Here is a 14070-nt window from a genome sequence, read left to right as displayed (position 1 = left end):
TCTGACGTTTGTACGTCAGATATTTTTACTTTTTTTTTTAACAAAATATATTATTTTTGTTATGTTTTTATAATTTACCTAAATATTTCAATTCTTGTGCCCATTTCCAACGAGTTGTACATAACTCAGTACTAGAAAATAGAAATCAAGTTGGGGTAGAGTGAGATTCGAACCTCAGACCTCTAATTCGTGAGTCCGCAACACTAGCCAAGGGACCACAACTCGATTCTATTCAATATATAATATTATTTTCGTACAATATTATGTAAGAATAGCTGAATTTAAAGTAATATAAATATTATCTAGAGTAGATGGTACAGAAAATTCTCGTTCGTGTGAATATACCGAATATTAGCAATTAATTTGTATCCTTGTATAGGTGTAATGATAAATGATGAATTAAGTTACAATATCCGATTTAGAATACACTTATTCTAATTTCTTCTACACATCTCAATAAATTCAACTGATTTAACGTTCCCTGAAATTGTCGATATACATTCAACGACCAAATTCACACCATATAAATTAGTTTTTGGTATAAAACCTGTAATATCCGGAAAGCTATACGATATTTTAAATCTACAACAACAATCAAAATCAACTAAAATATCAATTTTCTTAAACAAATGAAATAGCTAGAGAAAACATAAAAAAGTCTGAAGAAAGATATGATAATCATACTCAAGAAACTGAGTACAAAGTAGAAAATCTCGTCTTACTAAAATCTCATTTAAGACTCAGAAAGGGACAATCACCTACATTTAAATGATCTGATAAACTCACTAGTTCTTAAAACATTAAAATTTAATTAGAATTTTTTAAGATATCTTATTTTTCAAAATAATAATTATTTAAATTTACAGAATCATTCTGATGGTCGCGAAAATCACTTACATCCGGGCAAAAAATTATACAATACCAATAACTAGTGCAAAAGGAATATACTATGAAAATAGTAATGATTATTGGAAAAAAAAATAATGACTATTAAAAGACTATTTTAAATATTTCAAACTGTCACGAACATTGTCAACATTTGTAGTTTCAAAATTTTCGAGAAAGTTTTCAAAAGTTAGTACATAAAATGATATTCTTAATGAAAAATTTGCGTTTAGATAAGTTTTTCATGACTCGTAATTAATTTTATAATCATATTCTTCTAATTTATGTATCCAACGAACTTATTTCGAACCTGAATCTTTGGCATAATAAAATAAACACGTTAAGGGTTTGCGATCAGTTATGGTATTAAAAGTTCTCCCGTGTAGATAAAGTCTGAATGCCGTTGGTACCGGTAAGGGCAGGTATGAAGGTCATAATAACGTAAATAACATATTGTTATAAATTACATATTACTACCAGAATTGTCTTTTTTTTAAAAAAAAGAGAATACAATTCTATATGAAAAGGTTTCAACTAAAATATTTCGATGAATATTTTTTTTTAAGTTAATACTTCGGTAATCCGAAGGCATAATTTTACGTAAAAAAAAACAAAAGTTCACAAAAATGTATGTGATTTAAAATGCTTGTATTTGTTTTTAAAAACAAAAACTTAAAGTTTTGCTGCCGCCACTTTTATGTTCAATTTATTATCTTTAAATCCTTCCAAAAAAAGTTAGTTCAATACTTAGTCTTTATTGAGATCCCAGATACCTAAGTTTAGTCTTAATTTGAAATGGCGTAATCTGCCAGTCTAAAAGTAATAATATTTTAGTTACATAAAACTTTTAAGTATAGTTTTTAATATAAATACCTTAAAATACCTTTGTTCTTATCTCAATTATGTTTTTTTATTTTTTTTATTATTGCGCGATTAAAAAAAACATTCGTTTTAAAATAGCAAAATTGTATGATTTCCTCATTTTGCGTGCGTTTTACCAGACTGCAGTATCAATGTTTCTATTTAAGCTTTTAAATAGCATTACTGACTGCCCCAATTTATCTAGTTTAATTAGTTTCCATGTGCCTTTTAAACGTACCCGTCACATTAAATTATTTTACTGCACCGATGTAAACACTAATGCAGCAAAAAATTCGTGCATTTATAGAATTTGCAACTTGTATAATAATATTATTGGAGCCAATGCGAGTGATATATTCAATATGAGTAATAATAAATTCATAAGTGAAATCAGCAAAAGCATGCAGGCATTGAGTGGTGATAAGTAAATACAATATAATTTTTTTATTTGATTTTAAATTTACAATGGTAAATATGTACAAACATTTTATTTATGGTTTTCCAAATTCTATTCTTGTATGGTTTAATTTTATTTATGACACATTACACCTTAATTATAGATTTGAAATCATTTTTAGCCTAGTATTAGTATTAGGTATCTATTATATATTTTAACCGTATTATTGTATATTTGCCTACCATGAAAGAGGTCTCGGGTTCGATTCCCGGCATGGTTTTATATATAATATTTATTTAAAAGGGTGTTTTCACACTAAAATATTTCATAGTCCCTGGACTGGTATCCGAATTGTAAGACTGATCACCTTACCTTCATGCAACAAAATTGATCGGGATATGCTGCGATTGGTGTACCAATCCAGTGTTCTATGCACCATTAGGTGCGGAAACGGATTGATAATGATGATGACGATGATTGTATATATGATTGTAGATTTCAATAAATAAATGAAAAAAAAAGTAAAATAAGAATAATACACAATTTTTTTTTAATCACTGAACTGTAAACCTGGCCTAATTATTGTTCATACATTCGTGTTTCCTAGAATTAAAATGATGTTTAAAAATAATTTAGATCCGTGATTATGGATTTGACGATTCTCGGATTTTCTTTAATTTAATGAATTATTTATCATAATTCCCTATTAGGGTTTTTTTCAAATGATAACAGCATAATATATTTAAAGAAAGGTCAATTAAGTCTTGACGGTGTTTTTTACCTACTTTAATGTAATTATAATCCTTAGATTTTATCATAAATTTTGACTTGAAGGCATTTTCCAGTAATCCCAGTGAAGAAGTTTAGTGGTCATCGTACATCACAAGACTATTATCTATCATAAGACTACTAAACCGAGCCTTTTTTATTAAAGTATCGTATAATCAGAGCAATGATTTTTTAAAGTTTTGTATGTATTTATTTATATATACGCTCAATGGGCATTTTTATGGACAAATTTATAGATATAATGGTTTATAGTAGACTTTGTGGGAGTGGAAGCGGGCGACAGGTGTTTATAATTGAATTTGATTCAGTGATCGTTTGCAAGAAGACAACTTGTTATCAAAGAAATCAAGACTGGTATGTTTATTGGCAGGACTAAGAATTCTGGGCGTAGGAGAATGAAAACCAAAGTTAGTTCTGTGGTTATCGGTATGAAAGAGTAAGTTTTGTCTGAGGTTTCTAGTTGGGGTATTTAATTTTATTGGGCTCATTTTTATTTCAGAAATTACTCCGCGTGTGACGTCTCAAGTTCTCTTCTGCTTCTTCTAAATCAGTTCTGCCGATCGGTCCGTTGATTCACCACTAACCGGAAATCTTTCACAATTTTCTTATCATTGATTAATTAATATAAACTAGTGACGTTGTTCATAGTATTTCATTTTTGTAAAAAAATTTTTTTTTTTAATTCATGGTTATTCAAAAAACTTGGCCGAACAATAATTTTATGCTATATTTTTTACCAATTTTATTTCCAATTTCTCTCAGGGTTGAACTTCCTCATTAAGTAAATGCTAAATAAACAAGACCGAGATTTGAACCTGGGAACTCTAATTCGTGAGTCCGCGACACTACCAGGGTACGTATTACAATGGGAAGTTTAAATTTATCTTCAATTTTATTAAAGTAAAATTAAGTTTTGTGTATGCAATATAGAAAATGATTACAATTTTTTTCTCAACATGTTCAATTACCGGTTACCGAGGAAGATTTTTTCAATTTTCATACAAATATACACACTTTCATACATAAATACCAATATCGTTCTTGCTCTAACTATACTTAATGCTTTTTTCATCAATTGATATATTTAACACGCCCCTTGATTTTTTAAATAATAAATTAAGACTCATTTTTTCTGGCTGTGATACGATCCCTGGATGATGATATTTCATAATCCCTGGTCTGGTACCTGAATCGTAAGATGGAAAATCTTATTTTGATGTAACAAAAAAATGAAAAAGATACGCTGCGATTGGTGTGCTAATGCAGTGCTGTATGCGCCATTAGGCACGAAAAGGGGAATGACAATGATGATGATTTTTGAAATAACTCCTTGTGTGAAGTCAGAGGTTCTCTTCTTTCGCTTATTCTCTATCAGTTCAGCCCATTGGTGCATTGACGGCAAGCAAAACGGAAGTTTTCCATAACTCTTTTTGGGATAGTTGCTAAATGTACACCTTGAGTGGTTTATGCTATGTATATGTGTCGCATGTAATGTGTATGTTTTATATGTGCCTTCATGTGTTTGTGCATAGATGGCTCGGAGTGTGCATTCGGTATTTTCATTTATTACCAATAATAACCTCCATGGAAAACGCAATTAATGTTAATTTAAAAATGATTCTTTTTTCGCTTAATTTAAAAAAAATATATTTACTGTCACATTTAATCTTTTGTATATTTCACATATTAAAATAAAACTTAATTGGTCTTTTTATGTTTGAAAATTTTTATTTTTAATACTTATTATGTACAAGGGTTGTCTGAAATGTTTCCGCCCTAACAATGAAACAAGGCATATTTATTCAAAGTTCAAGTTTTTTATTTTTATACATAGTCTCCTTTTACATCTGTACACTTCTCCCGGCGATGCTTTCATCTCTTCAATCCATCCGAATAGTAGTTAACGCCTTTTTCTGTAAAATATTAGTTTACGAAGGTGATGGCCTCTTCATTAGACGAGAGTCTCTATCCTCCGAGCGCAACTTTTAGCTTAGGGGACAAAAAAAAGTCGCTCGGGGCTAAATTTTGTGAATAAAAAGTGTGGGTGGTCAAGCAGTTCAAACCGCAATTCGTGTATTTTTGCCATGGCAACCGCTGAGGTGTGAGAAAGTGCATTGTCTTGGTGAAACAAATTATTTTATTTTTTAAAAGTGGGCGTTTTTCCGTAATTTCTGTCTTCAACTTATTAATTAATAATGCTTAGTATGCTTCCGTAACGGTTTTTTTTTTTAGGTAGTCGATGAAGACAACTCCATGACTATCTCAGAAAACAGTCACCATCACTTTCCCAGCCGAAGAAACAGTTTTCACCTTTTTGGGGCTTTGGACTGATTTTCTGTTTCTGGAGTAGCATGGTGAATTCAAATTTCATGTACCGTTATTAATCGGTGCGAAAATTCTAATTTATTGCGCGTTAACTGCTCCAACGGTGAAAATGTTAATTCGAACACGTTTTTGGTCTGGAGTGAGCAAACTCAGCACCCAGCGCGCGGTCAGCTTTCTTATGCCCAAATCTTATTTTAATATGCAACAAACACGTTCTTTGGACATGTTCATAGACTTTAATTTTTACCCTTATCTGACGGTTGTTCAGCACCATTTGGTGAACTCGAGCGATGATATTTTTTGTGGTTGCAGATTTTGGTCATCCCAAACGTTCATCGTCATCCAAGCTGGTACGTCCATGTTTAAATTCAGCTGCCCAAAATTTTACTGTGGTAAATGATGAAACAAAATCCACGTACACAGGGTCCAACTTGTCTTTAATTTTCGTAGGCGTATTGCCTTTCAAAAATAAATATTTTATAACAGCTCGATACTGGATTTTTTCATTTTTACAAAAACACTTATAAAAACTAACTCAAACGACTGTCAAAAAATAGTTGCGCGTCCAAAACGTCCAAATTTTTTATGAGTTAATTTCAACGCAGGCGCAAACACATTCCCCAACTTTCGTTGACAAGTGCTGCCCTCTTCATGTTGAGGTCGGAAACATTTCAGGCAACCCTCGTATGACTATGTTTTTTGAATAAAATATTTTTTTATTTTTAAAAACTCTCTTATTATTGGTTGATTCATGTGAACCACTGGCGTCGTTTAAAGTAATACGTTTTTATTTATTTTTTTTGTTCATTTTCAGGAAGCTTTGTAGTACGATTCTCCAATTGCTCCAATTTTTATTGCGCGCAAGAAAACATTTATTGTATCCAATTTACCGTCAGGCTGGAGTTCTTCATTATCTTAAACTAATACCGGAAATGTTAAAGGTACACGTTTTAAATCTAGTTTTTCAATTACATATTATTCGTTTTGATTCTGTTACCAATTAATTGTAAATATTATCGTCTTATCTTCCTTGTGAGAACTGTTAATCAGTAATCCGATTCATTTATTAGAATCGGACCTTATCTGTAGCAAGTTAGTCATCAGATACTATTTAAATAGCGTGGAACACAGGTAAAGTGTGTCATTTAAAAAACAAAATGTTCCGACTCACTTTATTGGTAGCTCTTTTTGCCGGCGCAAATGGTAAGCATCGTCATATTTTTAACAATAATTTTTATGTAAATAAAGATTTTTAATTCCTTTACAATACAATACAATACAATACTTAATTCATGTATTATGATTGCTTAAAAGGTATTCAACTTGTGAAGTTATTTATATAATATAAATAATATCTACGATTATATTCTCAAGCACGTGCAACAGTTTGCCTGTTTTTTTCACCTTCATTCGTACCTATCATTTTTTATAAATAATATCATTTTAAATCTTTATCAGATTTTAGTAGCAAAAGTATCAGGTTTTACTATCTTATCTAAATAAATATAATTTAATATTTAGGTAAGGGTTTTAAGCTGCTGCCAAAAACATAATAAATGACAATTAAAAGCAATTAATTTTTACAATATTAAACAAATCCAATTACTATTTTTTAAATGTAGTATGAAACCTAGTGTTGATTTTCATTGATTAAGTGATTATTGATTTCTATTGAGTATTTGTTTCGATTTAGCCGCAATCCTACCCGAGGCCAGGATAGTTGGAGGTTCGTTAGCCAACATCAATGATGCCCCTTGGCAAGTAGCACTTCTATATGACAACAACAACAGTGGGATCTTCAACCAAGCGTGTGGCGGAGTCATTATTGGAAGATCTGCAATTCTTTCTTCGGCTCAATGTGTCTATGGGTAAGCAATTGATTTGTTATAGTTTGACTAACATAAACTAAAAAAATCTTGTTAATATCATGGTTCAACTGTCATTTTTTATTTATTTTTATTATTTTATTTTCTTTGTTTTCAATGATCTATTAAATTCATTTAAACGAAAGACTTTATTTAGTTGATATGTTTACATGATTATGTGTTTACATGGATGATGCCGTGCTTCTTGCTAGCAGCAAAGAAGACCCGCAATTCTTGGTAACAAAAGTCTACGATGTATGCAAGAAAAGCGATTTGCTTATGAATGTTGATAAATCGAAAGTGATGGTTTTTGAAAGGGATGAAAATATAACTAAATGTGAGATCAGTGTGAACGGAGATATTCTGAATCAGGTAGAAGAGTTTGTGTATCTGGGAAGTATGTTTACTAGGGATGGAAAGACCGAGAAAGATATTGAAAGGAGGATGAGTGCCGGGAACAGGGTGAACGGTGCACTTCGCAAACAAATTTTTATCGCAGGAGGCTAAACTAGCAGTTCACAATGGAGTTCTAGTGCCAACTCTAATGTATGAAAGCGAAGTATGGTATAAAGGGGTGCTGCGTTGGTTTGGACATGTAGAGCGAATGAACAGCGAAAAAACGGCTAAACGGATCTACGATGCAAATGTTGATAGATGCAGAAATCGAGGAAGACCGAGAAAGACATGGCACGATCAAGTCCATAAAATACTTGAAGATGGACATGTCAAGAGTAGGAAGAAAAGGAGGTCTCTGCTTACCCTTACGGGGAAACGGCGTGATGGATTGTTTTGTTTACAATATATTAGGAATGGGGTGGGTGTTTCGGCTGTGGCCTGTTTCAAGAGCTTCTCCCCATTTGCTCTAGTGACGAGGAAACCACAGAAAACTCGTCAGGAGAAAGCGGACTGTTGATATTCGTCAACAGTCCTTCCGATCCACTTGAAGATTGTAAGGCATTTGGCGTCCTGCTATCATTGATACCTTTAATTGCCCATACTATATCTATCATGTAAAATGTTCCTTTTTTAATACACCTTTGTGTGTGAATACCCGCTGACAAGGCGGCTTCGCGGTTTACAGGGTTTCTTTATTTTTCTTTTCATATTTTCTGTTCATGTTTACCTTCTTAAATAAAAATAAATACAAAAAAAAGGAACCAGAATCCCAAAGAAGTATTTTCGGCTTAACCTTTAGAAAATTTTATTTAATTTTTACAATTCACTTTCTAATGATCTAAAAAATATACAAGACATGTACTTACTTAAAAAACACCTAAATAAAACAGTTCTTACAGCCCGTGAGACGAGTGATATGTGATGTTATCTTATCGAATTTATATTTAAACTATTGTGTTATTTTATATAATATCCCCTCATACCAGCACTTTTGCTGATTGGGAAAATTTCGTACTAATAAAATATGTAATAAAATGTAATATGTAATATATAAAGAGAAAATCGAGCTAAGATAAGTCCACCTCGCAGTGTGGTAGTTGTTACGTTCGCCTACTACGCATGAGGTCCCGGGTTTGATTCCCAGCAGGGTGAACGTGAAATATTTAAGGGTGGTTGTACACTGTACTGCTCGTATTTCATTTTCGCGGACTAATCTCCAAAGCGCACGACTGACCACAGTGACCACTGATCAATGAAAAGATTTGATCAATCAAATGAAAAATGTTCCAGATTCGCTGCAATTGGAGTAGGCACCAATGCACTGCCCTATGCATCGTTGATTATAGATCGGGAAATAATGATGACTTACTTAATTTGTTATTGAATATAATGAAAGAATACATGGGTGAGGCTCGCACAGAGACATGCATATTTTATTGGCCCAAAAATTTTTGATTCTTTTTTTACTGGTTATATTTCATTGATTCCAAACTTTCAAAATTTTCCTTCTTTTAAAAAACATTCACAATCCTAGTTTCAAACTAAAGATATGAACTCTTTTTTTCTATTATATATTTTATTGCCCTTTAATAATAAGGAATATTTTTGTGTTTTTTCAAATATTTTTTTATTTGCTTTTTTAATTACTATAAAAAAATACAATATTATATATTACAGAATATTTTTTTTTTCTTATGTTACACAAAAGCATTATATAACTGTCTATTATTTATTATAGGAGCAAAAATTAATTATCATTTTCTTGTATACCCACGAACAGGCCATGCCTTTGTGAGATTTTTTGTTTACTATTAATATGTATTTCATTGCTATGTAATTATGCTTTATTTTTTTGATACTCTGTTTTATAACTTATGTTTATTGTAAAAAAAGAAAAAAAAATAAAGGTCTTGACAAGAAGCTTGTGAGATTTTAGGTCTACATTATAATGTTATGTTATAATATTCATTTTGTTTTTTAAACATATTACTTATTTGCTGACACTTATTCAACTGAATTTACAGAACAAGTTCTGCCCGCTGGAGAATACGCGCTGGTTCTTCCTTCCACAACTCTGGAGGTCAGGTGATCCAGGTTTCTGGATTTAAGATTCACGAGCAATATAATAGCAATAATCTCAATAATGATTTGGTCATTCTATACCTGGCTACACCAATCACTCTTGGAACAAGCGCCACCACCGTAACCCTTCCCGCTCAGGGACTTACGTTTCCAGATGCCTCTCCCTGCTTTGTTACTGGATGGGGAAGACTCACCGTAAGTAAATTAACCTTCTTACTTATTTTTCAAGCATAATCAGTTTTTTTTTTAACTTTCACAAAATAAATTTACACCCCCAAGGATAACCAAAAAATAATTCCCATTCTGGAACGCATAAAATTATATGCACCGAACAACTACTACAACTAAGAACCTGGCAACACAGACCATTTGTTATTTTAGATTACTGGACGAATTTACGTTGATGATGCCCATTTACGTTGATCTACCTCCACTGGCCTATCAATAGAGGTAGATCTTTTGAATGCTGAAATTACCAGTTTTAGACTATTCCTCTCTACCTATATATAGTAATGTGAAGAGGTAATTTAGTTGTCTTTGTTTTTTTATATTATTTATGGCCTACATGTTGGCCCTATACATTTTCTTTTATGTACTTTCCTTATGTTTTTCAAATAATTATAATTAACAGGTGTGCATTATCGTATCAATTAACAATGAATAAATAAACCCATTCAAAATATATAAATCCATTAAAATTCTGACCAAAAAAACGTACTAACTATCACTCATATCTACGTCTATTACGTCTAAGTACTATTCTAGATGATGACGTTTTTTAAATTCTCTGCTGCAGCGTCTTATGAATTTTTAAAGATCTTGGTTAAAAAGTAAAAAGCAAGACATGTTGTGTTTTTATTAATCTTCTATAAATTGCGATATTCGGCGTTTGTTTATTAAGAGTTCTCAAAATATTTATTATTTTTAAAGCCCGGTGGAACCATCCCAACTCAGCTGTACAAGATGACCGTTCCATCGGTGAGTCAAGCACAATGCGTCAACGCTTACTCCGGCATCAACACTGTAACTGCCAACATGCTGTGCGCCGGTCGTATCGGTATCGGGGGAATGGACGCCTGTCAGGGAGATACAGGAGGCCCACTGACCATTAACAACATCCTCATTGGAATCAACTCTTGGGGCAAGGGATGTGGAGAACCGCAATATCCAGGAGTCTACACCAGAGTACCCATGTACAGAACTTGGATCAACGGCAACGTTTAATCACCTCCCGAAAGAAGCAACCATTTTTCATTTGTATCGATGTATTTTCCAACATATCATTTTCATCAAATCCTAACACATGATCAATTCGCGTATTTTTCAAATTTATCTAATGTAGATTGAAAGTATCTCAAACATTTAAATCTAATTTCAAATATATTGGGTTTTATTCAAAATTTCGATATAGTTTTTTTGTTACTTTTGTGAATGTTCATGTTACGAATGGTAAATTAAATATTTCATTCTAAGTATTTACTAACTTATTATTACAATAAATATATATTTAATATTTAATTTGCTTCAAGTGTTCAAGTCTATTGTATTACTGAATTTAAATTATAATGTTTCACGGTAGATAGGTTTAAAAAGGATAGTAAAAAATATTGATGTATTAAAAAGATTTAAAATTCTATTTGTTATTAGAAATTTTATAATACGCATAGTTACTAAATATACAATAAAATTACACATATGCATTGATCGGGGGCTGTTAAACTGTATCTGACCTTATGTGCATCTAGAGTTCGATCATATGTTACTCTATTAAGAATAATAAATATATTAGATTCAATACAAATCAGTTTAATTTGTATGTTAAAATCGGTGGACGCCTACGTAATTATAATACATTTTAGCGTTCAACACAATTAAAGTTTTTTTATTGATTTTTTTATTTAATTTTTTGTTCAACATACACATTCATACATTACACATCGGCGAAATTGTAGCTTTAAGCTATATAGCTTGTTTTTGGTCGGTTAGAAGATATCTTCTAACCGACCAAAAACAAATGGATGTTTGTAGTCCTGCTGTTTGTTTACATTTTGATAGATGTTTAAATCAGGATGTCTTTAACTCTTAAAATACTGTGGTAAATAATCCCTTTGCGCGCGGTGATGTAACATCGTGCTACCACTGGTAAACGATGGAATATTCTAAAGTTCAGACATTTGAAAAAAAAATGTAGTGTTTTATAATTCCTATTCCAAAATTTATGCAAATAAACATATAATTTAGCCCAGTTATAGCAAAATAAATTAAAATTTACCAATAAACCGCTCATATTACGAGCGTGCGTCTCCCATCACTGTCATCAACCGACTGAATCTGGTTTACACAACACACTCACAGCGTCTCTGTCTTCCTTGTTATGAGTTTTATCTTTTCGCTTTCTCTTATACAAACGTGTTGCTGAATTAGCGGACATTTATTATTCACGTAGCAAGAATATTTTTTATTAACATCCAGCATAGTTATTAAAATTTTACTTTCAAAATCCCGTTGAAAAATGTCCGTTTGAAGATTACAAAAAATACGACTCAATCATTAAAACAATAAGAGTGATATATCAAGTCTTGTATCTCATGTCGACTAGTGTGACATCACAGCCACACAAGAATTAAAGCTGCTAATTATCGTGAAAGGGTTGTCCTGTATAAATTGTTAAATATTAGCTGATGAAGGAGTGGCGACAGCTCTGGTTTGCTTAAAAATACTCGGTTTTCCTGGTCTACTAACGAGTTACTAAATTAATACATTTAATCACCATCACAAATGGGAAAACATTACTGATGGTGAGAAACAAATTGACTATAAAGATGGAGGTGCTCTGACAGTGATAAGGCATTAAAAGCAGAAAAATTAAATTCTAAAAACCGCGAATCAACATTTTAAATAATAAGATAAGAAAAACATAAAAATAGGGATCAGGTAATAAAATAAGTAAACAGAAAAGAAGGAAAGATAAAGGAAGAGAAAGGAGACGTTTCTTCAGACGTGATTTATACGGAGATACTGTAGTAATATCTTTGATGGTGGATGGGAGATGATTCCATATTTATTTCTTCTTTTCTCCAAACGAATATAGCCAAGCATTCTCAGTATGAAGTCTAACCACGGATAGTACCCGTACCTCCTTAAGTAAAGATACCTCAGAAATTTATTCTGAACCATCTCCAGCATAACGGAGTATTTTGATTCGTGAGGCGCCCAGATCAGAGATCCACACTGAAGTCGGCTTCGCACCAACGAGTAATAAAGCTGCTTAAATGGTAAGATTGGTCAAAAATCGTAATTTTATTACGTGAAATATGAATTGTTTTGATACAGCACTATTAACACAGAAAATCGATATGATGACCGTAAGTAAAAACGAGATAGAAGGCTGACTATTCTAATTGGTTATTTACGTTCTATATTTAAAAGGTCCATTTTGAAATGTCGACAGTACTTTCCATAATAATGGGCATTTTTGGCACACGCAGTCTAGATTTACCCAAATATTTTGGTTTGGAGGCATTAAAGTTAGTTGAAAATAAGTTAATGCTAGGTAATAAGAATAAAGTTATTAAAGACCAGGATTCGAGCCTGGGACCTCTGATCCGTGAGTCTGCCGTATTTCCAAGGATCATATTGGCCTTTAAATATTTATAATGGAAAAATAAATATAAGAATAAAGCTCGTATTATATTGGTAAGTTTCTTGTACAATAATTCTTGGTACCAAATCATGGCCGTTTACCTTGCTGTTTTACAGTTAGCAAAATGAGCTACCTTGTAACGATGCGACTACTGACAACCAAAAATATTATTCTGCGATCAACAACATTCAACATCGGAATTCATGGATCTATTAAACATGGATCATACAACATATTTAAATTCACTCACTCACTGAAGTAAAAAAGAGCAGGAAAATAAATGAGACAGACAAATGAACTGACAAAAGCAACAACAAATACGCGTTGACAGTTTAAGTTGACAATTAATTCATGAATGCACAAATCTTGACTAATATGTTTATTGATAAATGGACATGTTTTGAGTTATTTAAATTTTACCAAAAAAATCACTTAATTCGTGTATTACGCGACAGAATATTTATTCATAATAACCATTTTCTGATATATGTAATACGAGCTTAAGATGTATTTCGATCACACATCGTCTAATTAAACGATATAAGCTTAACTGTAGCAGAAACGGGTATTTTTACCAGTCGGGATCAACGTTGAAAATGCAATGTATATTTAGAGTAGATTTTTATGATTCTAATGATCTAACCATAATTGTATTAAAAAAAGTTTTCATTTATAATTTTTAAAATGAGTCCATACAAAATGTCTCCTAGTTGGGAACACGTCATTTTGACGTGACGCGTTTTGACCGCAGACAGCGATTCTAATAAAAGTTTCGTACATGATTGGAGCCAAAACGTCATACGTGCTGTTTATCCCATAGGACGCTA

At 31.9% G+C, this 14070-nt stretch overlaps 1 protein-coding gene across 1 annotated transcript; it reads left to right on the top strand.

The window, feature by feature from the left end:
• Positions 1 to 6334: 6334 nt before the first annotated feature.
• LOC148277198 (trypsin, alkaline C-like) lies at positions 6335 to 11489 on the top strand. The gene is made up of 4 exons (XM_088233215.1): positions 6335 to 6460; positions 6951 to 7125; positions 9543 to 9795; positions 10531 to 11489. Exons 1-4 carry the CDS (start codon positions 6415 to 6417, stop codon positions 10822 to 10824), a joined length of 768 nt encoding a protein of 255 aa, XP_088089341.1. The 5' UTR covers positions 6335 to 6414; the 3' UTR covers positions 10825 to 11489.
• The last annotated feature ends 2581 nt before the right edge of the window (positions 11490 to 14070 follow it).

This window comes from Micrasema longulum, unplaced genomic scaffold (genome assembly GCF_059751315.1).
Source record: "Micrasema longulum isolate JH-2025_06_02 unplaced genomic scaffold, ASM5975131v1 h1tg001071l, whole genome shotgun sequence".
NCBI lineage: Eukaryota > Metazoa > Arthropoda > Insecta > Trichoptera > Brachycentridae > Micrasema > Micrasema longulum.
This window is presented reverse-complemented; position numbering and strand designations above follow the sequence as displayed.

What these genes read in the sequence shown, in the direction of transcription:
- LOC148277198 (XM_088233215.1), top strand. Translation starts at nt 6,415, where the DNA reads ATGTTCCGACTCACTTTATTGGTAGCTCTTTTTGCCGGCGCAAATG. An exon ending in TCGGCTCAATGTGTCTATGG is followed by an intron (nt 7,126 to 9,542) that starts GTAAGCAATTGA and finishes CTGAATTTACAG; the next exon opens with AACAAGTTCTGCCCGCTGGA. An exon ending in CTGGATGGGGAAGACTCACC is followed by an intron (nt 9,796 to 10,530) that starts GTAAGTAAATTA and finishes TTATTTTTAAAG; the next exon opens with CCCGGTGGAACCATCCCAAC.